This window comes from Plecotus auritus (genome assembly GCF_963455305.1).
Source record: "Plecotus auritus genome assembly, chromosome: 5".
NCBI lineage: Eukaryota > Metazoa > Chordata > Mammalia > Chiroptera > Vespertilionidae > Plecotus > Plecotus auritus.
In genome coordinates, this window is record NC_137776.1 from 181,174,523 (window position 1) to 181,202,478 (window position 27,956).

The 27,956-nt window shown below is 56.1% G+C and overlaps 1 protein-coding gene across 1 annotated transcript; it reads left to right on the forward strand.

Moving 5' to 3' along the window:
* The first annotated feature begins 2 nt into the window (after window positions 1-2).
* On the forward strand, window positions 3-27,925 carry PTPA (protein phosphatase 2 phosphatase activator). The gene is made up of 10 exons (XM_080670097.1): window positions 3-300; window positions 3,551-3,648; window positions 6,352-6,438; window positions 10,807-10,932; window positions 12,614-12,731; window positions 14,572-14,671; window positions 15,870-15,994; window positions 16,937-17,037; window positions 22,531-22,638; window positions 26,499-27,925. Exons 1-10 carry the CDS (start codon window positions 270-272, stop codon window positions 26,574-26,576), a joined length of 972 nt encoding a protein of 323 aa, XP_080526223.1. The 5' UTR covers window positions 3-269; the 3' UTR covers window positions 26,577-27,925.
* The last annotated feature ends 31 nt before the right edge of the window (window positions 27,926-27,956 follow it).

Below are 27,956 nucleotides of genomic sequence, written 5' to 3' on the forward strand. Positions count from 1 at the left end.
GCATGCTCCGGGCGCCCCGCACCAACATGGCCGCCGCCTCCCAGGCTGCGCCGCCGCCGGAGCCGGCCGTTGCTGGGCATGCTCCCTGAGTGCCCCGCACCGACATGGCGCTTGTCTGCACTGGGTGACTTTAATGCTCGGCTCTCGGTTATAGCCGGCCGGCGCTCATTTCTATTGAGGAAGCTCTGAGCGCGGGGAAGGGAAGGGTGGGTGCGGGAGTGAAAGGTGCGGGACTGCAGGCGTCGGGGCCGGCTCCTGGCGGGAGGAAGATGGCTGAGGGCGAGCGGCAGGCGCCGCCAGGTAGGATGCGCCGGGCCGGTCGGGCCGCGGTGGGGGCGCGGGGGCGGTGCCAGGAGTGGGGGCGGGCGGGGGAGGGTCGGGAGATGGAAGACCTCGAGGGGCCAGAGAGGATGGGCCCCGAGGAGGACCAGAACCCAGGGCTGCGGCGAAGGCTGGTGGGTGGGGCGCAACACCGGGACTTGGGGAGCCCGGGCTGCCGGAGGGTCAGGCGGGCAAGGCCTTGGCCAGAAGCGGAGGCCTTTTCCACGCCCGCGCTGCTCGTTCCGAAGTCAGCCCTTGATCTGGCGGGGAAGATGCCAAGGACGGGGGCTGCCCTCTTTATTAGACCCTGCTCCGGGACGGGGTGCTCCGGGAGGGGGTGCTCCGTGGGCTGGGCCTGCTGGACCCCATCCCCAGCTTCCTCCCCCCCCGCCCCCCCCTCCCCCCCGGGAGGCCGGCCTCTGGAGTTTCGGTGGCTGAGAATTTATTGAGAGAAACTGCTCTCGGTCGTCTAAACCACTAATTTAAGAAGGCTGGTTGTGCAAGGAGATGAGTCTCTCCCTGGCATCACCATCTGTAACTTTTATTGACACCGTGGCCTCTTTTACGTTCATCTCAAATACCCGGGGTGGAGGTGCTAGGGAAAGGATCTGATAGAGACCTGCAACCTGGAGAACGGGGGTGGGGGGGTGGGGGGGGGAGGAGGGGGGGGCTGCTGACACCCCCTCACCCCCACCTTGAGCTAAGAAGACTTAAAATTATGTCAGGAGCACATCGGTTAGCCAAACACACAGCTAGTGTTTGAAAAGCATTTGATATTCCCTCCACCCTGTCTTACATTTTGTGATCCTTGGGAAGGGCTCAGGAATTTTGAAGATCAAAAGAGTCCCTCACCTACAACCCCCCCCCCCCCCCCCCCCCAGCAAAGACCTGGGTGTGGTCTCCTAGGGCGAAACCAGACATACACAAAACTTCTGTGCGTGTGCCCTTAGAACGGGTGGGGAACCTTTTTTCTGCCGAGGGCCATTGGCTGTTTATAACATACAAAATTCTCAACTTAAATATGAGCCTGCTATATTTGGTCAGACGTTTAATTAACTCACCCCTGATGCCTTGGCAGGGCCGGACCAAATGCTTTCCTGGACCTTATATGGTCCTCCGGCTGAATGGTCCCCCCACCCCCCTCCACGCTGCCTCAGAAGTCCTGGTAATGGCATCAGGAGATAGAAGGCATTCTCAACAAGAATTCCCCGTGGGATGTGTCCCTGAGGGTGGGTGGTGGGGGAGGGAGAGAACCTGTGCACTGAAAGATGAAGGCCCGGGAGGTCAGCTCTGTATGGCTGGATGCGTGGCCCTGCTTGGACGTTTGAAGTAGGACGTTTTGGGGCAAGTAGAGAGAACTGCTTATCTCAGTGTAGTGGCGAACACCTTGGCTTATGGAGTTACACAGCCCTTGCTCTGCTGGCCAGTCACAGCCTCTGAGCCTGTTCCCATATTTCTTAAAAAGAGGCTGCCCCTTCTGCATAGGGCTGCAGTGTGCCACAGGGGCTGTGGGCAGCGCATGGGGCATGGCGGTTACGTCAGTGTGGGCTCCTGTTATCCTTTTCAAAGGTGGTACAAGTTGAACACGTGGACGGGTCCCAAATGGTAGATGATACTACATTCACTTTCTGGGGATGTTGAGGAATATCTCTAACACTTGGGGTGTTTCCATCTTGCACTGAGAGGTTTTAGGGGACCCAACGGTCCGGTGGTCCCTTTGTCAGAGGCAGAATCTTGAGGCTGAGAGACTGTGGGTCTGACCTCGTTTGTCGCAGTCCTGTGGTTGAAGGCTTGCTTTTTTTGATTTGGGATTTTGTGTTCTGGCAACTTGGGTGTTGCATCAATGCTTTGTTGCAATGCTTCCTATAGGGCAACCTTTCCCCTGGTAACAGGGCCTGGCCTGCAGGTTTTCCTCTCTGGGAAATAACGTCAGGGGGACCGTCCACTTGCAGGGAACAGTTCTCTCCAACGCACAAAAGGGCTTCGTTCACAAATATCATTTGCAAGTTGCTTATTTGGAATGTGGACCACATTTTCCCATAAAAACAATGTAGTTAGGTTACTAGCCTGACCTACAAAGCTTTTTAAAAATATATATATTTTATTGATTTTTTTACAGCAGGGGTCCTCAAACTACGGCCTGCGGGCCACATGCGGCCCACCGAGGACATTTATCCGGCCCGCCGGGTGCCGCTGCCTGTCCTGCTTAGCAGCCGACTCGTCCCGGGACCGCAGTGCGCATGGGAATTTGTTCATAGTTTTTTTTTAAACTATAGTCCGGCCCTCCAACGGTCTGAGGGACAGTGAACTGGTCCCCTGTTTAAAAAGTTTGAGGACCCCTGTTTTACAGAGAGGAAGGGAGAGGGATAGAGATTAGAAACATCCATGAGAGAAACATCGATCAGCTGCCTCCTGCACACCCCCTACTGGGGATGTGCCCGCAACCAAGGTACATGCTCTTTTTTTTTTTTTTTTTTTTTAAATATGTTTTATTTATTTTTTACAGAGAGGAAGGGAGAGGGAGAGAGAGTTAGAAACATTGATGGGAGAGAAACATCAATCAGCTGCCTCCCGCACACTCCCCACTGGGGATGTGCCCGCAACCAAGGTACATGCCCTTGACCGGAATCAAACCTGGGGCCCTCAAGTCCGCAGGCCGACGCTCTATCCACTGAGCCAAACTGGGTTAGGGCAAGGTACATGCTCTTGACGGAAATCGAACTTGGGGCGCTCTATCCACTGAGCCAAACCGGTTAGGGCACAAAGCTTTTTATTAAGCATCTTACAGTAGCAATTTACTAATAGTAGGGGGTCTCAATTTTGGCTTCTGGGAACAGGCTTGCAGAACAGGTGGGAGGAGGAAGAGAGTTTCTGGTCTCTTTCTTGGGCCCTGGTTTGGATTCTGAATTAGGTAGAGGTTTGCTTTGCTCTTATCTCAGATTCCCTATCCTACTCCTTAGATCTCCAGGTCTCCTGGCACTTCTCCCTCAACAACTGATACCTTGTTTTCCTCGCCGAGAAAGGAAAGTCAGGAGGCCAGTGGGTTAGGTTTCATAAGCCAGTACTCTGTCCTGGGAGTCTGTGTCTGGTTTACACTAGGGCTTGGGTGTTGGAGTCTTGGTTTAAGAGTGTGTGCGTGCGTGCGTGCGTGCGTGCGTGCATGTGTGTGTGTGTGTGTGTTGGGAAGGGTTTCTATTTATTTGTTTGCTTTTTCATTTTCTTTGTCAAGATTCTTCGGAGGAGACCCCTCCAGCCACTCAGAACTTTATCATTCCAAAAAAGGAGATCCACACGGTTCCGGACATGGGGAAATGGAAGCGGTCTCAGGTACCGTGGTGTCTACACTGCAGGGTCAGAGCTGAGAGGAGAAACTTGGGCTTTTTCAAAGACACTGGTTTTCTAGACATGATGGGCTCTGAGCTCCTGACCCTCACGCCCTTGGAGCCACAGCTCTTAGAAGCGAGGAAGAGAGGTGACAGAGGAGATGACATCCCTCCCCATCAGGGGCAGCACTCAGAGATGCTTCAGTGGGAAGATCTCTGGGGGCCGGGGCCGGAGGAACCCTACAGAGTTGTGCTCCTGGTTCTCATACACCATTGCCCCCGAGTGTTGTATTGGCCGAACATGAGTGTCCTAAATGAAGGAGTGTGTTACCTGATTCTTGGCTCCAAGTACCAGCAAGTTGGGGAGCCAGTGTATCAAAGGGAGAGGAGGTTATTCCATGAAAACCTGGGCCAGGGAAGTGACTGAGCCTAGACATACCTGGAGAGCACTCTGGGGCAGACCAGTTTTCTGTGCTGCAAAAGGTAACAGCGTGTCCCTCCTGGCTATGGTCAGGCCGTGGAAAGACTGGGACTGAGAAAAAGAAAGCCAATTTCAAATTCCCAGGGAAGGCCTTGGGTCCAGCTCCAGCCGGGTGCCTCCCTGGTCTGGTTGGCTGGGGTGGGAAGTGTCCCTTGTAGAGAAGGGCAGGCTGGGGTCCTGGCAAGCGTGGCAGGTTTCTTGTGAGGAGTGTGCTGTGCTTACATTGGCCTAGGCCACAGGTTGGCAAACGATGCCTGCCCGACGAAGCTGGCTCTCCGCCTGTTTCTGTAAATACAGTTTTATTGGAGCACAGCCATGCTCATTCCTGTATCTGTTGTCCATGGCTGCTTGCACACTGCAAGGGCAGAGCTGGGAGTTTGTGAACCAGACTGCATGGTCCAGGGAGCCCGAAGTATTTACTGTGTGGCCCATTGTAGGCAAAGGTTGCCAGTCCTGCTCTCGGCACCAACACTTTTAGGGAAGTGTGGCCACTTTCTCTTCTGATGTGCATGATACCTGGTGGCAGTCTCACTCTGAGGCTCACCAGGGAAGTGCGTGGACCTCTTGTGGCCAGACAGGTGACTCTGTGCTGTGGCCACAGTGTTCCACCAGGCAGCAGAGAGCAGCGGCCAAGGGCATGGCCTTGGGGGCAGAGAGGTCAGGGCTGGAAGCCCAGGACTGCCGTCGTCTCTTCTGGTGACTTAGGGAAGTCGCCGAACCTGGCCCAGCCTCGGTTCCCTCTCCTGTAAGATGGGGCTCTTTGGAGGCTTGAATGATTTAAAACCCGTAAAGCCCCAGGCCCAGTGCTAGGCATGCAGTGAGCCTTACTGAGCAGTAAATGTGATGTTTACTGCTCTGATGATGACGACGACGATGATGGTGGTGGTGGTAGTGGTGGCATCTGTAGAGACTTTGTACACAGTCACCTTCATAAGAACGTCCTGAGGTTTAGTCACCAAGAGACTCAGACCCGCCTAGGAGCAGGGACTGTGGAGGGTGACCCTGCCCCTTGCTACTTCCTCTCCTTGCATCCCAGTGTACTTTGCAGAGGCAGTTGTGGACACTAGCCATAGTCAGGATGAGGGCTCAGACTTGCCCTGGGCCAGGAGAGTTGCTGTGGGGGGCTCACTGGGCCTGCACTGTCCCTCACTCTCACCTGCAGCCATTCATAGGCTGGCAAGAGGATCTGCTGTAGGAATACCCGCTTCTAGATACTGAGTGGTTGGTTCTCAGGACTCAGCTGGGGCTGGTATCCTTTAGGCTTAGATAAGGAGGAAGGAAGAAAGCGAGGGGCAAAGGCATGATGAGGAACCAAGACTGAACAGTCACTTGCTCCCAGGAACTGCCCCTCCAGGGGCCTGTACCTCAAAGCTTTTTTATCCCTATGCTGGGTGCAACCTGCAGCCCAACAGGGGAGGGAGTGCCCAGCGGGACGCTGGGATGCGTGTGCCGAGAGCCCTGGCCATGGGCAGAAAACACTTCTCCTGGGAGCTGGCGTCTACACCAGGGCAGACAGCCTGGTGGGGAACCATCTGGAAGATCAGCAGGGGAGAGGGACCCTGTGGTGTCCTTGGAGTCCTGGTGGTGTAGTACAATGGCCGAGCACTCAGCCACTCCGCTTTGGAGTTTGGTTGTCTGGATCCTGCTCCACATCCAATGAGATCTCAGTCTTAGGAGACCTTGGGCAAGTCACTTCTCCTGAAGCCTTGGTTTTCTCGTAGAATGGGGTCAGTGATAGGGTCTAGCATCAGCCGTGGGCAAACTACGGCCCGTGGGCCGGATCCGGCTGTTCTATCCGGTTCTCTTGCTCTCCCCTCTGCTCCTTTACTTTGAATTTATATTAGTTCACACAAACACTCCATCCATGCTTTTGTTCCGGCCCTCCGGTCCAGTTTAAGAACCCATTGTGGCCCTCGAGTCAAAAAGTTTGCCCACCCCTGGTCTAGCTTGTGGGTTGTTGTGTAAAGAAACTGCTGGTAGCAAGGGTGAGCACACAGTAAATTCTGGCTGGAGGCCCAGGGGTCATTGGCTTGCCAGTGGTGTGGGATGGAGGGTAGGGGTGGGGTATTTGACATTATCTTTCTACTGCTCCTGCTACCCAGTTGGGAGCCAGGGGCAGCTTGGAGCATTTTGGTAACTGGGTGCAGCTGGGGCCTGGCTGGGATATAGAGAGAGTGGGGGTCTGACAGCCCTTTCCACATCTCACTGTCCTCCCCTGTTTGGTAGGCATACGCCGACTACATCGGATTCATCCTGACCCTCAACGAAGGTGTGAAGGGGAAGAAGCTGACCTTTGAGTACAAAGTCTCTGAGGTAGGCATGGCAGGGTGCCCGCTGTGGCAGGGCCTTCCAAAAATAGCTCCACGGAGTCATGTGTGCTCATTGCCCACAGCGGGGCCAGTGCAGAAAATCAGATCATCCAAACACACGTGCAGTTGACATTTTTGTGTCTATACTTCTAATACTTTTTAAAATCTGTGAATAGAAAATTGGGATCGAGGTAAAGATGCCATTTTATAGCCTGCATTTTTGCTAACTGGTATCTTTATATACGTTTTCAGTCAAAAGAGATCACGAAAGAAATAACCGTGCTCGCTGAAGAGATTACTGAGGAATGTGTATAACATTAGCCAAAACCTGGCCTCTTGCTATCTTCCCTCTCAGACCTGACTGTGCACAGTGTGGGGAGTGTCATCCCGACCTGCCCTGTGAGCCAGGCCCTCGTTTGTCTAAACGGTCGCCTAGCTGTAGACTTTGAGGATGTTTCCCTCCACATTGCTGCTCTGAGTTCCCTTGCACCAGCATGTGTGGGCATTGTTTCCACTTCTAGGAGTGGAAATGGTGAGTTGAAGGGCACACCGCTAGGTGGGTGCTCTTTGGCTGGGTTTCAGAGACAGGCTTGTCTGTGGAGGGAGGGCGAGAGCTGAGGGGAGGCTGATACCCATGGGAAGGCGTGGTCTTGCCAGTTGTTTGCTCTGCTGGATGCCATCTTCCAGGGCTGGGTCCCAGGCCTCCAGTGGCCTCTTGGATCCTGTCCCAGTTGGCCCAGAACCACCTAGAGCCTCTTATCTGAGCCACCAGGGCCTGAGGAGCCTCTCTCAGTGTCTTGTTTCACCCAGCTCTCTAGCTGTAGCCTGGGCCTGTTGTGTAAACCCTGGCCCTGCCCTGGCCCAGTCTCCCCACCTGTCCTGAGGCTCACATTGGCCCTAACTGGTTGCTGCGTGGCCGAGGTCCTCTTCTGTCACTTGAGGAGAGCCAGTGCTGGGGATTGCCAGTCTTCTCTTGGGAGCTGGCCCACTCAGTGCTCCGGGACTTGAGGCACAGGTGCAGAGGATGGGAGAGAGGGCTCCTCTTTGAGCCTGTGGCAAGAGATGCTCTGCTCTGCTCTGCTCAGTGGGTGGGGAATGTGGTGGGGAAGGCTAGTTAAAGGGGAATGTTATAATTACCCCAGCAGATTCTGAGCTGCCAAATGCCTCCCAGGCCCCTTAATTGCCCCTGAGACTTTGATGGTAGCAGGCCACACCAACCAGGTGTTGTCTTAGCACAGGAGCTGTTCTTTTGGCAGAATTGCAGCGTGGTTAAATGCTTGAATTCTGGAGTCAGGCTGACGGGGTTTTGATAACCTTTCACTTCCAAGCTGAGTGGCCTTGTTCCCTGTGACCCTCTATGTCCTAATCTGTAGAGTGGGAAGAGCCACAGAGTACTCATGGTTCCTGGGGAGGATCTGCTAAGATCCCACATGTAGGGTGGTTTTGCACAGTACTTGGCACATACTAAATGACATTATCATTGTTAGCTACTAGAGGCCCAGTGCATGATTTCGTGCACTTCGTGGGCGGGGGGAAGGGTGGAGTCTCTCAGCCTGGGCCTGCGCCCTCTTGCAGTTCGGGAGTCCCCTGCTGGCCTGGTTGCCCCCAACTGCCCCCCTGCCGGCCTGGCCGCCCCACGCAGCCTGCTGTTCAGTCATTTGGTTGTCCCTCACTAACCCCCCTGCCGGCCTAGTCACCCCACACAGCCGCCTGCTGTTCAGTCATTTGGCTGTCCCTCACTAACCCCCCTGCCAGCCTTGTTGCCCCATGCAGCCTGTGTTCGGTTGTCCATCCGGTTGTTTCAGTTGTGATGGCCCCTGGCTTTTTATAATTAGGATTGTTAGCATTAGCTATTTTGTATTTCTAATTTCCAGTAGTATTATTGGTTCAGTTCCGCTCTTCCTGAGCTGGGGTTCATCCCAGCACCGGGGCAGTGCCCAGAGGTGATAGTCTCCAGAGGGCCCCCAGATTCTGCCCACAGCTGTCAGGGGCAGCAGGAAGCACAGCTCACAGCAAGTGGCCTCAGCCCACAGATGGGAGCTGTGTTCTGCAGAGAGCCGAGGTCCAAGAAGGCCTCAGCATATTGCTTGCCAATTCCAAATAAATACCCAGAGGGCTGGCTGTGAAAGACATGAGTTTATTAGGACATAGTGTATGCCGGGGAGGCCTGTCAGTGATGTCTCTGCTACACAGGTTTTGTCAGTATAGGGTTATGTAGAGTACAGGAGACAAAGCAGCCCTGGCCAGTAGCTCCATGGTTAGAGAGTCAGCCCACCCACCGAAGGGTCTCAGGTTTGAATCCTAGTCAAGGGCATGAACCTGGTTTGCAGGCTTGATCCCCGGCCAGGGGGCATGTGCAGGAGGCAACCAATGGATGTGTGTCTCTCATATCAATATTTCTCTCTCTCTCTCTTTCTCTCTCTCTCTTCCCACTCTCTTTAAAAAGAATCAATAGAAACAAAGTCCTTGGATGAGGATTAACAAACAAAAACAAAGCAAACAGGGTGATAGCAAGCTGAGATAAAAATGCCAGCTGTCTGCCGTCCGGGCTCAGGTCCGGTAATGGCTTCGTTTGGGCCATTCCTTTATTGGGGAGCTGGCCGGGCTCCCAGGGTCCCACAGCTCACTTACAGCGGGTCTTCCTGACAGGCCCCAGCGGGGAGGTGCATGGAACTTGGGAAGGGGCCGGGTTCTCACGTGACCTGACCAGGCCTTGCCCTCCTTATCACAACTTCTTCTGTGGGCACCACCCTGCTAGTTCCTACCAGTGCCAGGGGCTCTGGAGGCATCTCCTTAGACCAGCGGTTGCCAACCAGTAGTCTGTGGACCACTGGTGGTCCGTGAGGTCCGAAAGGTTGGCGACCGCTGCCTTAGACTGTTATGGCCGGTAGACACGGGGTGAGCCTCCTTTGGGCGGGCCCTTCCTCCCAGGGCCACCTGACTTGGACTGTCTTCTGTATCGTGTTCTCCCTGCGCCTTCCGTTGCCCCTCACCTGGCCCATTTCTGTCAGCCTCCTCTGCAAGGAGCACTTTGCTCACCGTCCCGCAGACCTGTGCCTTGGATAGGCCGCCTCCCCGAGTTCTTCGTTGAGTAACATCTTGTGTGCTCATGTTGCCCTGGCCTGTGACACCGATTCCACTCCTCAGGCCCTGCCTTCTGTGGGAAAGGTGGAGATGGGGGACGGGATCTGGAACACCTGTGGTCCTACAAGGCCTTACCCACGTTTATACCTTTGACCCAGCCTTTTCACGGAGGATGAGTTGCCAAATTGTTTATCTCAGTGTTAGTTGTGGTAGCGATCAACTGAAAAGAACCCAAACATTTAATAGCGAGGGATTCGGTAAATAAATTGTAGTTCACTGGCACAGTGAAGTCTTAGTCACTTATTAGAGGCTATTGTAAAGTCATGCTTACATGTTGATGTGGAATGAGGTCCGTGAGGAAACAGGCTACAAAGCAGCGTGTGCCCTGTGCCCCTGTTTAGAGTCTATGTATAATCACACACCGTCACCCTGCGCCAGACACTGCACAGGCATCCTTCACGGGTTGTTATTTAGTTCTCATGACAGCCTCGAGAGCTATTAATCAGCATGCCCATCCATTTTAAGATGAAGAAATAGGCACAGAGAGTTAAAGTCACTGGCTCAAGGTCTTGTGGCAACTAAATGGTTTTTTTTTTTGAATCAGTCCAGCTGCCTTAAAAATTGTCACCATGATAAGCAATAGAAAAAACTGGGGAAAAATGAAGAATGTGTTAAAAAGTCAATAATGCTTATTTTTGGGTGTTAGGATTACTGATCATTTTTGTTTTCTTCCTTTTATATTTCTGTTTTCTGTGGTGAGGAGGTGTTATGTACTAAACAGAAGACCCCACTGATTCTATTGAAAAAGGTCAGGTCTGCCCAACCGGCGTGGCTCAATGGTTGAGCATCGACCTATGAACCAGGAGGTCATAGTTCGATTCCTGGTCAGGGCACATGCACAGGTTGCTGGCTCGATCCCCAGTGTGTGGGGCATGCGGGAGGCAGCCGATCCATGATTCTCTCTCTCATTGATGTCTCTCTCTCTCTCTCCCTCTCCCTTCCTCTCTGAAACCAATAAAAATCTATTAAAAACACAAAACAGAAGGTCAGGGCTTCAGGTCGTGCTTGTCCAACAGCTCCCCCTTCGCCTGGTGCTGGTCCCTTTCTGGAAAGCTCACTGTGCTCCCTGGCCTCTCTTTCATACTCAGCATGTTGGGAAGGAAGGGGGACAGCAAGGAGGATGCCAGTTAGCACCGTGTCTTGGGGTCATTGTTCAGCAACAGTTGGGACTTCCCTCTGGCTCTAGCTTGGTCATTGTGTCTTGGCTGCCTCTATTTTGCCTCCACAGGCCATTGAGAAACTGGTCGCTCTTCTCAACACTCTGGACAGGTGGATTGACGAGACTCCTCCAATGGACCAGCCCTCTCGATTTGGGAACAAGGCCTTCAGGACCTGGTATGCCAAACTTGACCAGGTGAGGCTGCCACAGACAGGCTTGGGGGCTGGGCTGGAGGGAGCTTTCAGGCATGTCAGAACCACTGGGAGTTTGTTAAAATGGCGATTCCATTTACCAGAAGTACAAATGCATTTAGCCGTCTTCTGGGAATGACCAGGTGGATACACAGTTCTCTGCACAGGGCTGTTTAGCAGGCAACTGATCGAAACACCCTAGGTATCCATCTGCAGGGGATCAGTTAAATGAACTAGAATGTCCGCCCTTGGAGCACATGCAGCTGTAAGGAGGAATAAGGAGTCCCACTAGGGAACTGAGGGCAGGGACTCCGCGGTCTACTGTCAGGCTGAAGAGCAGCCAGGCCTACGATGCATATCGCAAGCTGCCTTTTGGTTAGAAAGAGACAGGAGTAAAAAGCATGTCTGTGTTGCCCAGTTTGCATAGGGAGCCATCACTGGGCGGGTACACCAAAGGCAAATAAAGCTGTAGTTTCTCTTGGGGGCAGGGGAGAGGAGGGTGGTGGGGACAAGGGTGCAGTGGGACTGCTCCACGCATCCCTTTCCTCGCCTCTTTGTTTTTGAGTCATATGAAGGTGACACCTGCTCAAACAGACAGACAAACAAAATGCAGGCTTGCAGCCCCGGCCTTAGAAAAGAGTCTGTAGGTCCAGAGCGGGGTCCGAGAACCAGCCTCTCACCGGGTCTCCGGAGAGCCTCACGCCAGGTGTCCGCACACTGAACGTGAGGCGCTCGGGTTCTCATTTCTCTGGCCTGGTGTTGGCACACGGAGCAAGGGGCAGCGCCAAGGAGCCAGCAGATGCTTTCCTTCCCCAAGAGGAGCTCAGCTGCCTCTGGATTCTACGATGGCACATGGGCTTGAGTTGTTGTTTTCTTAAAGATTCTTCTAGAGTTACAACTTAGAGCTGACAAATCGTAGCTGTACAGCTTGATGTATTTTTGCCCTTACTGTATTTTTCCTTAATGTATATTTACCCTTTCACCCACCACCCATAGTAAGCTATAGAACATTCCAGCACTTAAGCAGGGCCCTTGTGCCCCTCCTAGTTGATATCTCCCCAGCTCTTCTGATTTCTATCCCATAGATAGATTTTAACATTTTTTGAACTCCATATAAATGTCTGGCTTATTTTACTCAATGATATGTCTGTATGATTCATCCATATTGTTGTGTATAGCAGTGGATCTTTTTCATTGCTGCATAGTATTCCATTGTATGAACATAGCACAATTTATCCATTCTACTGTTGATGGACATTTCAATTGTGGGTTGTTTCCATGTTTTGGCTACTGTGAAAGTGCTGCCATGAACATCCTTGCATACATCTTTTGGTGGACATATGGCACAAACTCCCTTGCTGGGAGTGGGAAGAAAGATGACATCTGTGGGATGTTGATGAGTTACCAGATGGGAAAGTTTAATGTCTTCTTTTCAGATCCCTGCTCTCTTCCCCCCGGACCTTGTCATCTGGAGGACGGGTCAGCAGATGGAAAGCCACCCCAGAATAGTCTTTGTTTTGTGAGAATAAATGCTCTCCCTTCTTTGCCTTCCGTGGCCAGGCCGAGTAGGGGCCAGGCCATCTGGCAGAGCAGCCTGGGTCCTAGCCAGATGCTGCCCCTGGGCGCTTGCCTACCACGATGCTGCATAATCTGCTGCCACCACTTTGTGTCTCTTGTGTTATCAGGAAGCAGAAAACTTGGTGGCCACAGTGGTCCCCACCCATCTGGCAGCTGCTGTGCCCGAGGTGGCCGTTTACCTAAAGGAGTCAGTGGGGAACTCCACGCGCATCGACTATGGCACAGGTACCTGCCATTCCCGGCACTTACTTGGCTAAACTGCGTCCTTTCCTCAGACTGTTTCCTCTTTGCCTTCGGGTTGTCGCTGGGGACCCTTGAGCAAGTAGCCTGATGGGGATAGCTGGGGTACAGCACTGCTGGTTGCAAGGAGGGTTGGTGCTATTCCTGCAGCTCTGGCTCCAACCACCAGGGGGAGCTGATGCCATATGCCCGCTGCCGTATGAGCAGAGCTGATACCTGTTCTTTGTAAAAATGGTCTCTCTGAGCTCATTGTCATCACCAAAATGCGTTACTGAGCACTTACTGTATCTCAAGGCAATTGCTTACAGAAGCCTTGAGAAATGAGAGCGCTCAGTAGCCTCTGGCAGCATTGTGGCCGCCTTCTCCTATGCCCCTGCTCTTAGCCACGTTCCCTGTGTTCTTGAGTTCTCAAGGAAATGGAACGTGTGGACACCGTAATGGGGGAGTGTTTTCCAGGCCAGGGGGTGGCCGAGAAGGATCCTTGCTTTGGTAGGCCCGCCTTTCCTTTCCCTTCCCCCGCAAAGCAGGCAAATGCAAGTGCTGCTGTTCTCTCGGGCCTTCCCCTTGCCTGGCGACAGAGGTAGGCCTGCGGAAGGGCCCCCTTGGACCTGGGTCCTGGGTCCTGGGTCCTGGGCAAGCTTTGTGTCTGCTTCCCCTGTTGCTAGGGAACAGGTGTATCAAGTTTTGAAACTGACTGAGACTAATAGGGAAAGACTGGGAGGGGAGAGGGGCCAGGTCAGCAGGGGTGGGGTTTTCTTCCTTTCTCAGTTGCTCTCAGATGTGCAAGAGTGATGGTCACCCCTGCATGACGATGGCTTGGATTCTGGCTGGTCATGATCAGAAACTGCAGGTGAAAGGAACAGTTCACAAGTGTTTTTTCCTTGGAGGGACCTTCATTCTGGAGGAGTGGGACAGGAAGTCACTGAAATACTCTCTCCAACTCCCTCCAAATATGTTTTCTCACTCTGTGAACCATGGATTCAGTCCACAGGCCAGTCAGTCAGTGTTTTCTGTCCTGCTGACCATTCCTATTGACACGACTGGGAAAGGAAGAGGGTGCCTCTTGATTATAATGTGATCATGCTTAGAATGTGACCTGCTTGGAAGCCTTCAGTGGCTCCCCATTGCTCTGGGGATAAGGTCTGAGCTTTCACGATGGCTGTTAGGCCTATCTGATCTCAGCCTCATCTGGTCACGCTTTCTCCCTCGCTCCCTGCTTTAGCCATACTGGCCTTCCTGGGGTTCTTCAAACATATCACTTTTTTTTTTCTTGCCTCGTGGCTTTTGCACATGCTGTTTCTTCTGACTAGAATGCTCTCTTTGCTTTCCTCACCCACATGCCTTGCCAATTCTTACTCATCTTTCAGATTAAATATTATTTTCTTAGGGAAACCTTGAGCCCGTATGTCAGGGTCCCCCTGTGACAGTTTTCACCTTCTCCTTCCCCTTCAGAGCTAGGATCATAGAAGTGATTGTGTATTTAATGTCTGCCATAAACTGTCAAACAAGGGCAGGGACTGTCTGACATGGACAGGGACGGCCCCCGTAGTAGGTGTTCAGGGATTAGTGAGTGAGTTAAATTTACAAAATAAAACATAAATGCCTGTTTCAGAAGTCAATGGCCTGGGCCTGTTGGGAGGAGAATCACAGCGCTGGTGGTCCTTCAGAGGCCTCGGTCTTGCTGGGCAGGGCAGAGAACCTGTCATCTCCATGTTGACCCCCCCTCCTTGGAGGGGCAGTTTCAGTGAGTGGGACACTGGTGAGACCAAGACCATCGCACTTTTTTTTGGAAGACTGTCAACCTCGGCTGTTTTTACTCCCTCAGGACACGAAGCAGCCTTTGCTGCTTTCCTCTGCTGTCTCTGCAAGATTGGGGTGCTCCGGGTGGACGACCAAATAGCTATTGTCTTTAAGGTGTTCAATCGGTGAGTGAGACGAGGGCAGGAGGGGTAACTGCTGTGGGAGGAGGAACGAGTGGTCTCTTTCCTCGTCCCTGTCAGGCTGGGGCAGGGAGCTAGAGGGTTCTCGGAGCGCCTGCGGGTTCTCTGGTCCTGTCCTAAACAGCTGGGGCTGCAGATGGGCCGTCCGAGTCTTCTCCTTGCAGGTTCAAATCCAAGTGAAAACAAGCGAAGGAAAGGCTACCTAAGGATGGGAACGCTTTCGCGGTGTTCACCATGTGGAGGCAGGCTAAGTGCTTTACCACTACTCAGTGACTTGGTTTGGCTAAGGGCACTCTGTGATGGTCGCACAACGACGGAACCGCTGAATGGCACATTTCTTTTTTAAAAAAATATATTTTATTGATTTTTTACAGAGAGGAAGAGAGAGGGATAGAGAGCTAGAAACATCGATGAGAGAGAAACATCGATCAGCTGCCTCCTGCACACTCCCCACTGGGGATGTGCCCGCAACCAAGGTACATGCCCTTGACCGGAATCGAACCTGGGACCTTCCAGTCCACAGGCTGACGCTCTATCCACTGAGCCAAACCAGTTAGAGTTTAATGGCACATTTCTCAGAACGTGTCCCAGTCGTTCGGCAGCACATGACTAATTCCCACAGAAACCCTAGGACGTGGCATTGTCACTTCCATTGTATAGATGAGGACAGGCAGAGAAGCCTGGTCTTTCCCCGCGGTCGGTCACACAGCCAGGTGAGCCCAGGCGGCCAGGCTCTGAGCTGTGCCCTCGCCACGCAAATCGCTGCCCGGGAGCGCAGGTGTGTACCCGTCATTAGAGCGTTGACAGTGTTCGTTCTGGGCCCGGCTCCAGCCATGCCGCGACGCAGGACCCCTGACAGCACTGGCATTCCGAGGTTAGAGAAGCTGAGGCGCCTGCCTGGGGTCTTCACAGTGTCAGGAGTTGATGGTGCTAACTCCCTTTCCCAGGGGGTGTTTTGCCCCTTTTGTGGGCCAAAGGAAGGTTGAGTGTGGGAGAAAAAAATAAAGCGACATTACTTGGAGAGTCTCAGCTGATCATGACTGGTGCATGACTTCACTGAAATAGAGACCAGTTATACTCCTAGGTGGTTATTTCTGGCCTCCCTGAGTTCCCGGTGGCAGAAGGGTTGAGACTGTCCTTTTACTTTCGCTACCTCTCCTCTCTTCCCCACCCTCCTGTGCAGGTACCTGGAGGTGATGCGGAAACTCCAGAAAACATACAGGATGGAGCCAGCAGGCAGCCAGGGAGTGTGGGGCCTGGATGACTTCCAGTTTCTGCCCTTCATCTGGGGCAGTTCACAGCTGATAGGTACTGAAGAGGGGCATGCACCCCGCCAGAGAGCATTCTGGGTCCCTCCTCCCACACCTCCTCTGTCCCTCCTGCCTTCTCCTCCTGCCCAGATAGTGACATCTGGTAAAGCACACATTAGACTGGCTATTTATGGAGGCTGCTTGCTGCCGACCTGCTGCACGCCAGCGAGGCAGGCTGGGGAGACGGAGGCAGAGTTCCACCGCGATAATGGAACGTGACATGGGCTGGAGCAATGGCGCTCGTCTGGCGCATAATGGACTGGTGTGAAATGCGCCCCAGCTCCTGGCAGCAGCTGCGGGGTTTTATGTTGAAGATCAGGGGCTCTTTGACTCTGTGACCAATGTCATCCACTGTCATTATTGAGCCACGTGCAAGGGGCCAGTCAGGGAGCTGCCACCAGGTGCTGGGCTGTGGGCCGCTTGCTGTGGCTGCTCTGGTGGACCCCCCACTTTCCCCTGGGTAAGCAGAAGTGGGTGAGTGTGCAGTGATAACCTCGATTTCGGCGGAGGTTGAACTGCCTATGAATATTAATGAATGACCATTTGTGGAGTACGTGCTCTGTGCCAGGCACTGCTCTGAGCGCTCAGGTAGATTATCTCCCCAAGCCTCCTCAGTGAGCCTGGGAACCAGCAACTGACCCTGCGCAGGCACCCGCCACGTGCTTTTCTGTGCTTGTGATTGTCAGGTGGTCCTCAAGCCCGACAAGGGAGGTGCTCTTCCCATTGCACAGGTGAGGGCACTGAGTCACATGGTTAGAAAGAAGCAGGGCCGGAGCTTGTTACACTGGAATGTACACACGCACAAGGCCATTTATCGCTCCTGTGAGGTCCAGTGTTCAGGGCACACAGGCAGGACTGTGGCCCTGGGGTGGGTGTGGGTCAAGGTGCCGCGGTGGCGTGAGCACCTGGTTCTGAACCCGGGGCTCTTTGCTGTTCCCAGATCACCCGTATCTGGAGCCCCGGCACTTTGTCGATGAGAAGGCCGTGAATGAGAATCACAAGGACTACCTGTTCCTGGAGTGCATCCTGTTCATAACCGAGGTGAGGGGGAGGGGGAGGGAGACGCCCCCGGCAGCCTCCGGGCCGAAATAGACGGAGGGGGTGGCTTTGGACAGAGGAGCCAGAACGGCTGCCCCAGATGGCAGGGCTGGCCCCGGGAGGCTGGCCATTGAAAAGGAAGCCCCACTAGGCCTCTCTGAAAAGTGGTCAGCTCTGACCATCCAGGGTCCCCTCTCCTGAATTGGCCGCCTGGAGTTTCCACGTGAGATGAGAGACTAAGGCTCACTCACCCGCAGACTTAGTGACCGAAGCGGCAGGTTTGAAGGTGGGGGTGTCAGCATCTTGCACGCGGGGCCCGAGGGTCTGTAGAGCCCCGTGTGTGGATGTGTGGGATGAAGCCATTGCAGGAGCTGCAGAGATGCTGGAGTGGGCGGCAGGACAGATTTCTCCGTCAGGGCCTGAGGACGGGGCAGGTGAAGCGCCACGGGCCTGGACCCAGCCCACGCAGCAGGAGCTGTTTAACTGGGTCTCCCACAGGGCAGCCTTGGGCTGCTTCCCCAAGGTCGCACTGGGAGCTTGTTAAAATGCACATCCCTTGCCTTGGCTGGTTTGCTCAATGGTTAGAATGTTGGCCCTTGGACCAAGGGGTCTGGCGTTGGATTCCCAGTCAAGAGCACATAGCTTAGTTGCAGGTTCAATCCCCAGCGAGAGGCAACCAATCAGTGTGACTTGTTCTCTCTCCCCCTTCCTCCCCCTCCCTTCCACTCTGTCTAAAAAAAAAAAAAAAAAAAAAAAAGAATGGAAAAAATATACTTCTCAGGTGAGGATTTTTAAAAAGCACATTCCTGGGCCCCACCCCCGCTTTCGGAATCAGAGTCTTGGAGGCCGAGAGCCGGAGTGTGTATTTAAACACACTTTTGGGGTGACTGCCCGTTGCTCTCAGGGCCTCTCTTCCAGGAGGGCCTTCCATTCTCCGGCCCAGCACTGCCCTCCCCCAGCTTCCAGAGGGGCCCTGGCTCTGCTGTCTGGAGAAGGTCTTGTCTCCGGTCTCTTTCCTGATGCCCATGTGCAGGTCTGCTGGCCCCGGTGTCGTCCCGGCACACCTGTAGGCCCCTACCTGTGGGGGCTGCTGACTTGGCTGCCCGTTCTGAGCCCCCTGAAGAGGGGGAGAAGCCTGGTTAAGCAGCTGGGGCTCCAGGCTCCTCCTGGTCAGCATTCGGCTCAGGCTTCTGCCCAACTCCAGAGGCCAGAGGGGAATGACATGTTTTTCCAAGTCAGCAAATGGACCCGGGACTGACGGCTGGGCGGCCCCACTTCATTCTCAGAGATCTGCTGCCTTCAGCAGTGTCGCTGGCCCAAGGTCGGGAGGACTGCGGGGCAGCCTGCTCACTGCTGCAAGAGCCAGTCATGTGCGGCTCCCTCCAGAGTGGAATGCAAGGGTCTGCAGAGCCCGGGGGACCCCAGGAGGAGCTGGAGGAGCAGGGAGGGGGGAAGGGGTGCACATTTTATGCTGAACCGTGGCTTGGCTAAGAGGCTGGTTTAGCTAAGAGGCTAAACCAGCAGTTGCTAACGGGTCTGAAAGGTTGGCAACCGCTGGTTTAAGGAAACCTTTGTAGCAGTGCTCACCAGCTGGTCCGAAAGGTTGGCAACTGCTGGGCTGAACTGTTTTGGCTCCCCCTCGTGGTGAGCCAATCCCTTGGGTCCCTGTCAGTAATTAACAAGGAAGAAGGTGAGGCCAAGCCTCAGGGAATAATGGAATTGACTCCAGGTTAAACTTTGTATTTTTGTTTATTTGGATATCCTATATAATAAAGAGGTAATATGCAAATTAACCCTCACACCCTCACAAGATGGCTGCCTATGACCAGGCCAGCAGGGGAGTTAGTGAGGGATGACCAAACGACAGAACAAGCAGGCTGCGTGGGGTGACCAGGCCAGCAGGGGGGACAGTTGGGGGTGACCAGGTCAGCAGGGGGGGGGGGCAGTAAGAGGCGACCAGGCCAGTGGGTGGGGTGGGGAGCAGTTAGGGGCAACCAGGCCAGCAGGTGGGCAGTTGGGGGCGATTAGGCTGGCGGGGGGGGGCAGTGAGGGGCGACTAGGCTGGCAGGGTGGGGCAGTTAGGGGCAATCAGGCCAGCACACAGAGGCAGTGAGAGGCAATCAGGCTGGCGGAGGGTGGGGGGGCTGTTAGGGGTGACCAGGCAGGTGAGTGATTAGGAGCCAGCAGTTCAGGATTGTGAGAGGGATGTCTGACTGCCGGTTTAGGCCCGATCCCCAAGATTGGGCCTAAACTGGCAGTCGGACATACCCCGAGGGGTCCTGGATTGGAGAGGGTGCAGGCTGGGCTGAGAGGACCCCCGCCTCCCCATGCACAAAGTTCATCCACTGGGCCTCAGACGGACCTAGCAGAGGGATCCAGTTCCTCTGCTAGAGAAAAATCCTACAATGGCCACTAGGTGGTGCTAAAGGCATGTCAAACTTGGAGATGGTTTTAACATTTAATTGGGGAGAGGCATGAACTGGGAGGGGGACTTCTCGGAGGTTCCACACCCTCTCTGCACAGCCTGGTTTTCACTTTGGGTCTGTGCTCGGGCATGGTGGTAAACATTGGATGCTAGCAGGGGTGTGCCCAGAGGCGAGGTGACCAGCGAGGGCCCGGTTCACCCACCTGGCTTGGCTGCTGATTGCAGCATCTACACTACCCCAGCCCCTTCCCCCAGCATTTTGTAGCCCCGATGGATGAGTGAGCGGCCTGGGCTGGCACACCCTGACAAAGGGAGGCCCACGGCCTGGCACTGGCAAGCGGGGACCAGGAGGCCGGTGTGCAGGTCTGTGTGCTTGGTCTGGAAGGCAGCGTTCCCTCTGTAGGGCTGGTGCAGTGAGAGATTAAACAAGAAGCAGGAAATGGAACCAGGCCTCTCCTCCCGGCTAGTCTCTTGCGGGGCTGAGGAGCCTTACTTGCCCCGCTAGCCCTGGGCATCCCAGAAGAGGGTGGACCCCACTTGCAGAGCTGCTGTGGCATCGGAAATGCAGCCCTGGCGCCTTTAAGAGCAGGGCAGGCAGGAAAAGAATTTCAGTTTCAATCTGGCTTCTAAATTTGGAGTTTTGGGAAGGGAGGGATCAGATTTCAGCTGGAAGGGAAGGAGCTGACAGGAAGGCTCTGTGCAGAGCCTCCCCCACCCCCGCCCCATCCCCCCTCAGTTACTGACAGAGGAACCATTTACAAAAGGCCGATTCTCTTGGGAGTGGAGAGGCAGGAACGCAGCGTCTGTGAGTAATTTCCTGCTCAATATGGCTGCTCTGACTCACACGATTCCCCTGGGGTCACTGCGGGACTGCAGCCTGCTTGCTTGTTCTCGCTCTTTCTCTTCTCCCTTTGTGGCTAGAAGGAGCTAATTTTTTTTGTCTTCTTGCCCCCATTCCTTTCCCCCTCATCTGTTTTCCTTTCCCAGAGTTACAAAGTCCTTTTGAAGGACTTGGGGAGACCTTGGGACATTGAAGCCTGGGGGGGCGGTGGGGAGCAGTTCCTCTAGAGAAATGCAGCTCTGGCTTTTTCCTGGGTGGAGTCAGGGCCACTGGGGCTCTGGAGCTCGGGCCTCCCCGCTCTGCCAGCAGGCCAGAGAGACCTTTTGGGGCCCCTCTCCCATGCCCTTAGTGGTGAGGCTGGCCCAGGAAGCAGAGCCTCTGGTTTCCCAGCGTCCATCTGCCTGCCTTGGCCTGAGCGCCCTTGCTGAGTTAGGCCCCTGGAGCTGCTGTGGGACGAAACCAGCGGGGCAGCAGCAGGGTCTCCTGAGAGGTGTGCTCATGGCACCCTGACCAGAGTGAAAACGATCCCGCTCTCCTGTGATCCCCGAGCGCAGGTCCTGGAAGTGTACAAGAGAGGGCTGGAGCCCAGCCCGGGTCCCCAAGGGCAGAGAGCCTGCAGAGGGGGCGGGGCCAAGGAGAGGGTGGAGGTTGGGGTGGAGCCTGCTTGAGTGGGACAGTTGGAACAAAGATCCGTGAAGGCCAGGCTCCTGCAGGCTGGGGCTCCTGGCTACCCTCCTTAGCTAGAGGAGGGGGAGGATTCTGAGTGAAGGGACTGGCCCAGGAGAAGCCCTGCGGGTGGATTTTGTCTCTGTCTAGTGCCTTGGGCTGCGGCCTCACTGCTGGAGGGAGGAGCCTGTTGTCCTGAATTTGGGGGTTGAGATAGGCTTTTGGGGGACTTGGGTCAGGAGAGGGGCAGAATAGCCGTTGGTAAGAGTTGCCCTTACTAAAGAAGTGGAAAGGCCTGTGCGGTCACCTGGCAGAGACCACAGCCAAAGGGCAGGGGTGGGGTGGTGATGTGCTCTTGGGTCTTCATTCTGTGATGCCCAGTATGCAGAGAGAGAGCTTTGGACCCCTCCTTTCTCCCTAGAATAGCTCTCCCTCAGCCCCACCTCCACGCACAGCCTCTTCTGGAATCTTCCACGCTCTTGGGGTCCAAGTCTATGCTTCCTGGCCAGCTTAGCCTCTTTGCTTTTTAAACTCTTTCTTAAGCCTGGGGCTCAGGGTTCTGAACCCTGTTCCCCCAGCATTGATGCTGCTCATCTGCCAAGGAGGGGGTAGTGCTGAGGGACTGTGAACTGCTTGCTTGTTAAATACCAATGTGCTGGCCTCGTGCTGTCTGAGGGCACACACAAGCACACGGACGTCCCCGTCTCAGTGCTGTGGTTTCTGATGTCACGAGAACTCCATGACAGTTGTGCTGGACGCAGAATCCCTTCCTTCCCCGAGGCCAGGCTTTTGGCCCGAGGAGGGACCAGGCATGGAGCTGTCCTTGCTCCTCCTGCCTGTCCCTGCTGGTGCGGTTGCCCTCCCTTCCCTACTTCCTGGCCAGTCAGGTGGTTTTCTAGCAGACCTTCCTCCTGAGTCTGCAGCAGGTGCTCTTAGTCCGCCTCTGCAGTCGATGCCTGGGTTTGGTCTTACCCAGCTGCCATCCTCCAAACCGACCCTTCCCTTGGCTCTTCCAGCTCCGCCAGTGGCAGGCGCAGGCCAGGTGCCCAGTGCAGAGCCCACCCTGTGTGGGGGGCTGGGCTGGGGAAGTTGGGGTCCAGGCCGCTGCTGCTGTTTATCTAAGTGGGACTGGGTCCCCATGCTGTCAGAGGCACCCTGTGGCCCTGGGGAGCTGGCGGGAGATGTACGGGGAGTTTGGGTGGAGATTTTGTAGTTCTGAGGCTGCTGGGTTTGGTGGGTGGTGGGGGTCAGACCCCTCCCTTTGGCTGTGGAAGAAAGAGGTTGAGTAGGGGTTATGCTTTCCCAGTGGGTCTTGCCGGCCAGGAGGGACCCTGTCTCTGTCAGTTAGTGTGCCTGTATGTGTGTGTGCCCCACAGGCAGTTGCTGTGGCCTGGTGCTCATGTGTGCGTGTGTATGTGTGTGTGAGTGCACGCCTCCGTGTGTATGTGTGTGTGAGTGCATGCCTCCGTGTGTATGTGTGTGTGCATGCTTGCCCTGGCCACAGGGGAGCGGGGCATGGGCTCCCAGGTGGCCCACCTTTCCAGCCGTGGACTCTCTTTTCCAGATGAAGACGGGCCCCTTTGCCGAGCACTCCAACCAGCTGTGGAACATCAGTGCTGTCCCCACCTGGTCCAAAGTGAACCAGGGTCTCATCCGCATGTATAAGGCTGAGGTGAGTGGGGGCTGGCTGGCGCCCTTGGGCCTGGGGCTGCTGTTCCCCACCCCCACTCCACTGCTGTGCTCTGAATTTTGGGCCAGCCCTTCTGACACTTGAGGCCCCAGAACCTCCATCTGTGAGATGGGCTTTCAGAAAAGCACTGGACTGGGGCCCAGCTCTGCAGTGAGTGAGGCAAGGCCCTGCTGCTGGGGTGGGGAGCGGGGGGAGGGGAAAATCTCCATTCCCGCTTGTCAGGTGGCCAGAGGCCCCTCATAGCTGTCACCCATGGGGACACAAACATGAAGACATGCTTGGAGAAGGTTTTATCCTTTGGAGGCATGTGCCCTGACCGGGAATCGAACCGTGACCTCCTGGTTCATAGGTCAGCGCTCAACCACTGAGCCATGCTGGCCGGCCGGAGCTGGCATTTTTAATGACCACTTGAGGTGGTCCTCCCCCACCCCCAGTCAGTTTCCAGAGCTCCCCCCACTGGGAGCAGTTGCTGGGCTTCTGAGGGTGTCCCCTGCCTTCTTTGCTTGTCCTCCTTGACGCCCTTCTCCCAGCCGAGGAGGTGGCCTTTTTCTCTTGCAAGCAGGGAGGAGACATTTTATTGCCACCCTGTCCTTTCCACCAGCTCCTTCCACATCTTGGGCAGACCAATCTGAGCTGCTTGACCTTGGCCTGGATGTGAGGTCCCTCCCTAGAGCAATTGGTCCTTTCGCCTTAGACTGGGGTCTGAGGTATTGTCTGTGGTGCCATCTCTTGACCCTTGGCCACCCGTCTGCCTTCCTTGGAGGGAGGGTCTGTCTCTGGACCCGCTGCATTGCACCCAGGGCACTCCGAGCCCATCACAGGCCGGAGCGGGGGAAGCGCGTTAGCGGTCGGTAGAGTCTGGTGGTACAGAGGCTTCCCGTCGGCCTGGCTCCCTCTGCCCTGAAGGGGTTAACTGGAACTGACCGGGCTGGCCCTCTCTTTCCTTCCGCCCCTCCCCCTCCAGTCCTTTTCCTCTGGACTTCACATCCTGTGTTTAGGTTCCAGCCCACATACCTCTAATCTGAGAGGAGGTTCGCTGGGGCAGCCACCCACCGGCCCTCTGCTCTGCCTCTGCCTGGGGAGCCCCGCCCCCTGGGGTTACTGTTGTTTCTGCCTGGCCCCCCCGCCCCCCGCCAGTCTCACAGTGGGTGCTGCTGGGGAACTCTCCCCCTGTGGAGCCCACCCCCCTGCTGGGGCTGTGTGCCATATGGGAGGGGCGAAGGGCCCTTCGCACCCCACCTCCCCACTCCTGGGACGTGCCTGTCACAGGCAGGACTCTGGTGCCTTTCCTGTTTGGGTTCTTAAAATGCCGTCCTGCAGGCTCCTAGTTGAGTAACTAAACTTATCTTGACTTGCGCCCTTAGGGGCAGAACAGGAGACCCTGCCACCCTTCTGCACCTGCCCTTCCAGAGGCCAGTGAACTCTGGTTGACAGAGGAGGAGGGAGGAGCAAATTCAGATCCTAAGGCGATAGTGTTGTGAGGACAAACAGTCCTGTGTGGCAGTGGCAGTATTTCTGTGGATGTTGAACACAAGGAGGACAGGGACCCAAACTACCTGCAGCTCAGGACCAGATGGAGGGAGCGTGAGCAGAAAACACGGGAAATCCCAGCTCTGGGTGCACGCAGGCGCAGTGCGAGCTTGCAGCCTTGCCAGACACAGGGTGGCGGCCGGCCCTCTTTGTGGGACCTCAGCAGCCTTAGGAACACCAGGTCTCTGCGGGGTTTGCACCGCAGCAGTGGCCCTTGGTCTTTCGGTCCCTGGGAGTCCGTGGGGTCCATGCGCCCTGCCCAGAGAGCCAAGGGAAGCACTTGCTTTTCCAGACCAGTTCTCGGTCTGCGGGGAAGCCCAGCGCTGTCACTGAGGCCCGCGCTGGGCGGCTTCAGGGTTTGGAAGCGGCTGCCAGCATCTCCACGCTGCAGTCGGTCCAGGCCTTCCTGAACTGGAGAGCCCAGTGCTTCCAGGGCCCCGGGGTGGCGGGCCGGTCCCTCCTGGGCCGGCTCTTCCTTCAGAGGGGCCCGGCCAGGGCCCACAGAGCCTCTTCTCCCTCTCGAGTCACCGGGCCCAGAAGGCCTGCTGGCCTGCGCCTCCAGCGGGGACAGGCTGAGGTGTTGCTCCGCCTGGCACGTAGGGGTGGCCTGGGCACGTAGCTGGGAGCAAGGCCAGGCCAGGGGTGCCCTTTCACTGTCACCCTGGAGCAGGGGGCTGGCTTTGCCTCAAGCAGCCTCTCGCCTTAGCCCAGCCCCTCCCTTTCCTGGGGCCTGGGGAAGCTTGTCCAGGGTCCCTGGGGGTAGAGTGGAGAGAACTCTGCTCCACCCCCTCCCCAAGCCGCCTGCCTTTGCTGCCAGAAGCAGGTTGACCTTTGACCCTTTTTCAAATTCCAGGGCCCTGCTCCCCCCTTTTACTAACTCCCACCACTTCCTCCATGACATAAGCACAATGGCAGCTGACTTTGCCTCTGGCCTAGATCTGCTGCTGCTCCTCCCCCCAGGGACCACCCCCAGCTGCTGCTCCCCACTTTCTCTGCCCCAGGCCCTGGAGCCTGGATGTAGCCTGGAGTTCTGCTCCCGCTCTGAGCTAGGTTGCCTGTCCTTCCACTGCACAAAGAGATTTCACTTTTCCTGCTCGCCTCCTGGCCTCCCTCCAGGGCTGTGGACCACCCCCACCCTGACCCGCAGCTGCTGAGACCTCGTCTCTGCAGCTGGTTGTTGAGGTGAGGGACCTGGGCCGGTCATGGCATGCCTTGGTCCCTCTAAGCTAGTTGGAAGTTGCGACCACAGCCACAGAAGGCAGCTCACCCACCCCCTCTAAAGCCACCCAGCCAGGAAGTGCCCAACACATTCTGGTTGTTTCTGTGAGAGGAGGCAGAGCCTCAGATGCCTGGAGCTGCTGCCTGTGGGAACCAGCTTGTGACCAGGGCCTGTGTGTGGGGAGGCTGGGAGCTGGGGCCCTGCGGCCCCTCCCCTTTGGGCCCTGTGGTTCTGAAGCATTGCCGTCCCCAGCCAGAGGCAGAGGGGTGCTGGCCTGGGGTCTGCCTGCGGACTAGGCCAGCTTCTGGGGGAGCTTGTTCGTTCCCTCTCTCCGTCTCCTCTCCTCTCCTCTGCCAGAGCTCTGGGGCCGCGGCCCTGCTGGGCTGGGTTTGGGGAGGAGGGCCATCCCCTTGCCCATGCCCCTGTTCTCTGCCCCACACAGGGCTCCTGGGAATGGCTCTGGAGGGGGGACTGTCAGCTGGTTCTTATTGTCTCTCTCTGAAGTGCCAGGATGCCCTTTTCAGTCCAAAGAACTGAAAATTAGAAAAAATGGGCCTTGGGTTCCAGTGTCCCCACACCTTTTGTCCCAGGCTGGGACCTGGGCTAAGGGGTCCCCTAAAGAGCTGGATGGAGGGTTCTTTTTGCCTCTGGTGCCACCCACCCCTCTGGGGCCAAGGGATGTCCCTGGGCTGCCCCTCTTCTTGGCTTTTGCTTTGGGGGGTTGGGCTGCCTTCCCTCTCCCTCTCCCTCTCCCTCTCCCTCTCCCTCTCCCTCTCCCCCTCTTCCCCCCTCCCCTCCCCCTCCCCCTCCCCCTCCCCCTCTCCCCTGCCCTCACTCTCGCACTCAATCCCATTCTCATTTGGTGGGTCTGATAGTCTTGGAGTGGTGGGTCTTGGGTGGGAGGGTGGTCAGGAACAGGTAGGAAGCCTTGCCGTCCCCAAAGGCCAGGGGCTGCTCTGAGGCTGGGCCGCCCCCTGAGCCCCGGATGGGCACCTTTTGAACTGACTGGTTTGAGCCTCTGAGTTGTCTGGGTTCCTGGGAGGCCTGAGCCGTGCAGCCCTCACCTCTCCGCTCTGTGCCTCCTTCCTCACAGTGCCTGGAGAAGTTCCCCGTGATCCAGCACTTCAAGTTCGGGAGCCTGCTGCCCATCCACCCCGTCTCACTGTGCTAGGAGGGGCTGAGCAGCCAGAGCCGCCGCCGCCGCAGTTCCTGTCTGCCCTTCCCGCCCAGCTCTGGTCCCCTCCCGCCCCCTCCCTCTGTTCTTTCTGTTTGGTGAGAGGCTGTTTACTGGGGTGGTAGTGAGTGCGGGGTCGAGGAAGGCTCAGGGCAAAAGGCTGAAATACCCAGGTTGGGACAAGTGACCAAAGTGTGGCCAGTTTCCTGACTTCCGCCATGGTGGATGGTCCCTGGGCCCTGCTCCACCCTGGCCTGCCCCTCCTCCCTCTGCCAGTCCTATTTTGAGATCCAGGCTGTGCCACTGCGGGAGGGAGGCATTTTGCTGATTTTGTTGCTCTCCTGGGGTTGGAGCAGTTGCTCCTCACAGGTGGGTCCCTTTCCCAAGCTGAGTTTGGGTGGCGGGTGTTGTGAGGGCTGGAGGCTGAGGCTGGTGGCAGCCTTGGCTGGAGTGGGGCAGGGAGAGTCACTGGCTGTTCTTGCCAGTAACCCTTCCAGCTCCTCCTCACGGCTGCGCTGGGCCTTCGAGTACCTGTGTTCAGTGCCTCATCCTGGCTTTTCTGTTCTCTGGCCTTGGCTTTGCTGGGTCTTCTCCCCGAGAGTAGCCTCTGGAAGCTGCCCTTTGGGTGGGCTGGGCTCCTGGTGAGGCCTCCTTCCAGCTTTCTCTGGCAGGGGGCAGGGGGCTGGGGGGGGTGGCGGCAGAGACTGAGGAGGGGCGTTGGGCCAGCTGTGGTTGGGGGGAACCTAGGTTCCTCTCCGGATGTTCTTAAGACCACTTCTGTTTGCTCCTCGCCGCGGCTTGCTTTCCCGGGCCCTTGGCCTGGCTTCCCTGCCCCTGTGGGTGGTGGGTGAGTGGGCTGCAGAGGCTCAGGAAGCCTGCTCCCTTGTCCTCCCGCCTCCCTGGACTCACTGCTCAGGACGAGGGCGTGATGGCCCCCAAGCCCAGGCTTTGGCTCTGAGGATGGGCAGGCCCACCCAGAGGGTGAGGGGGCGCCGGTAGCAGCATGTCCATTCCAGAGTGTGTTAGGGCTGCTCCTGGGGCTGACCCTGCCCACGCCCAGGCTGCCCCTCTGCATTCCCCACGCCTCCTGGCTGGGCCACATGCCCTTTGGGACCGGGGAGCACACAGAAGCACAAGCCAGGGTTTGACCTGGGATCTGGGTCAATGGCCTGGCAGAGGCTGGGACAGGAGTCACCAGAGTCACAGAAATCATTTCCCAGGAGAGGCCCCATCAGTGTCCGCCTCCCTCCCAGGTCCAGACACCGCCTTCCTGTGCCCCCACAGGCCCCCTCAGCCCCCTGGCGCCTTCATTGCTGTTCGGATTAAAGCCTCTGTTTTGCACCTGTCATCTGTGTCTTTTTTAAAAAATAATGTTTT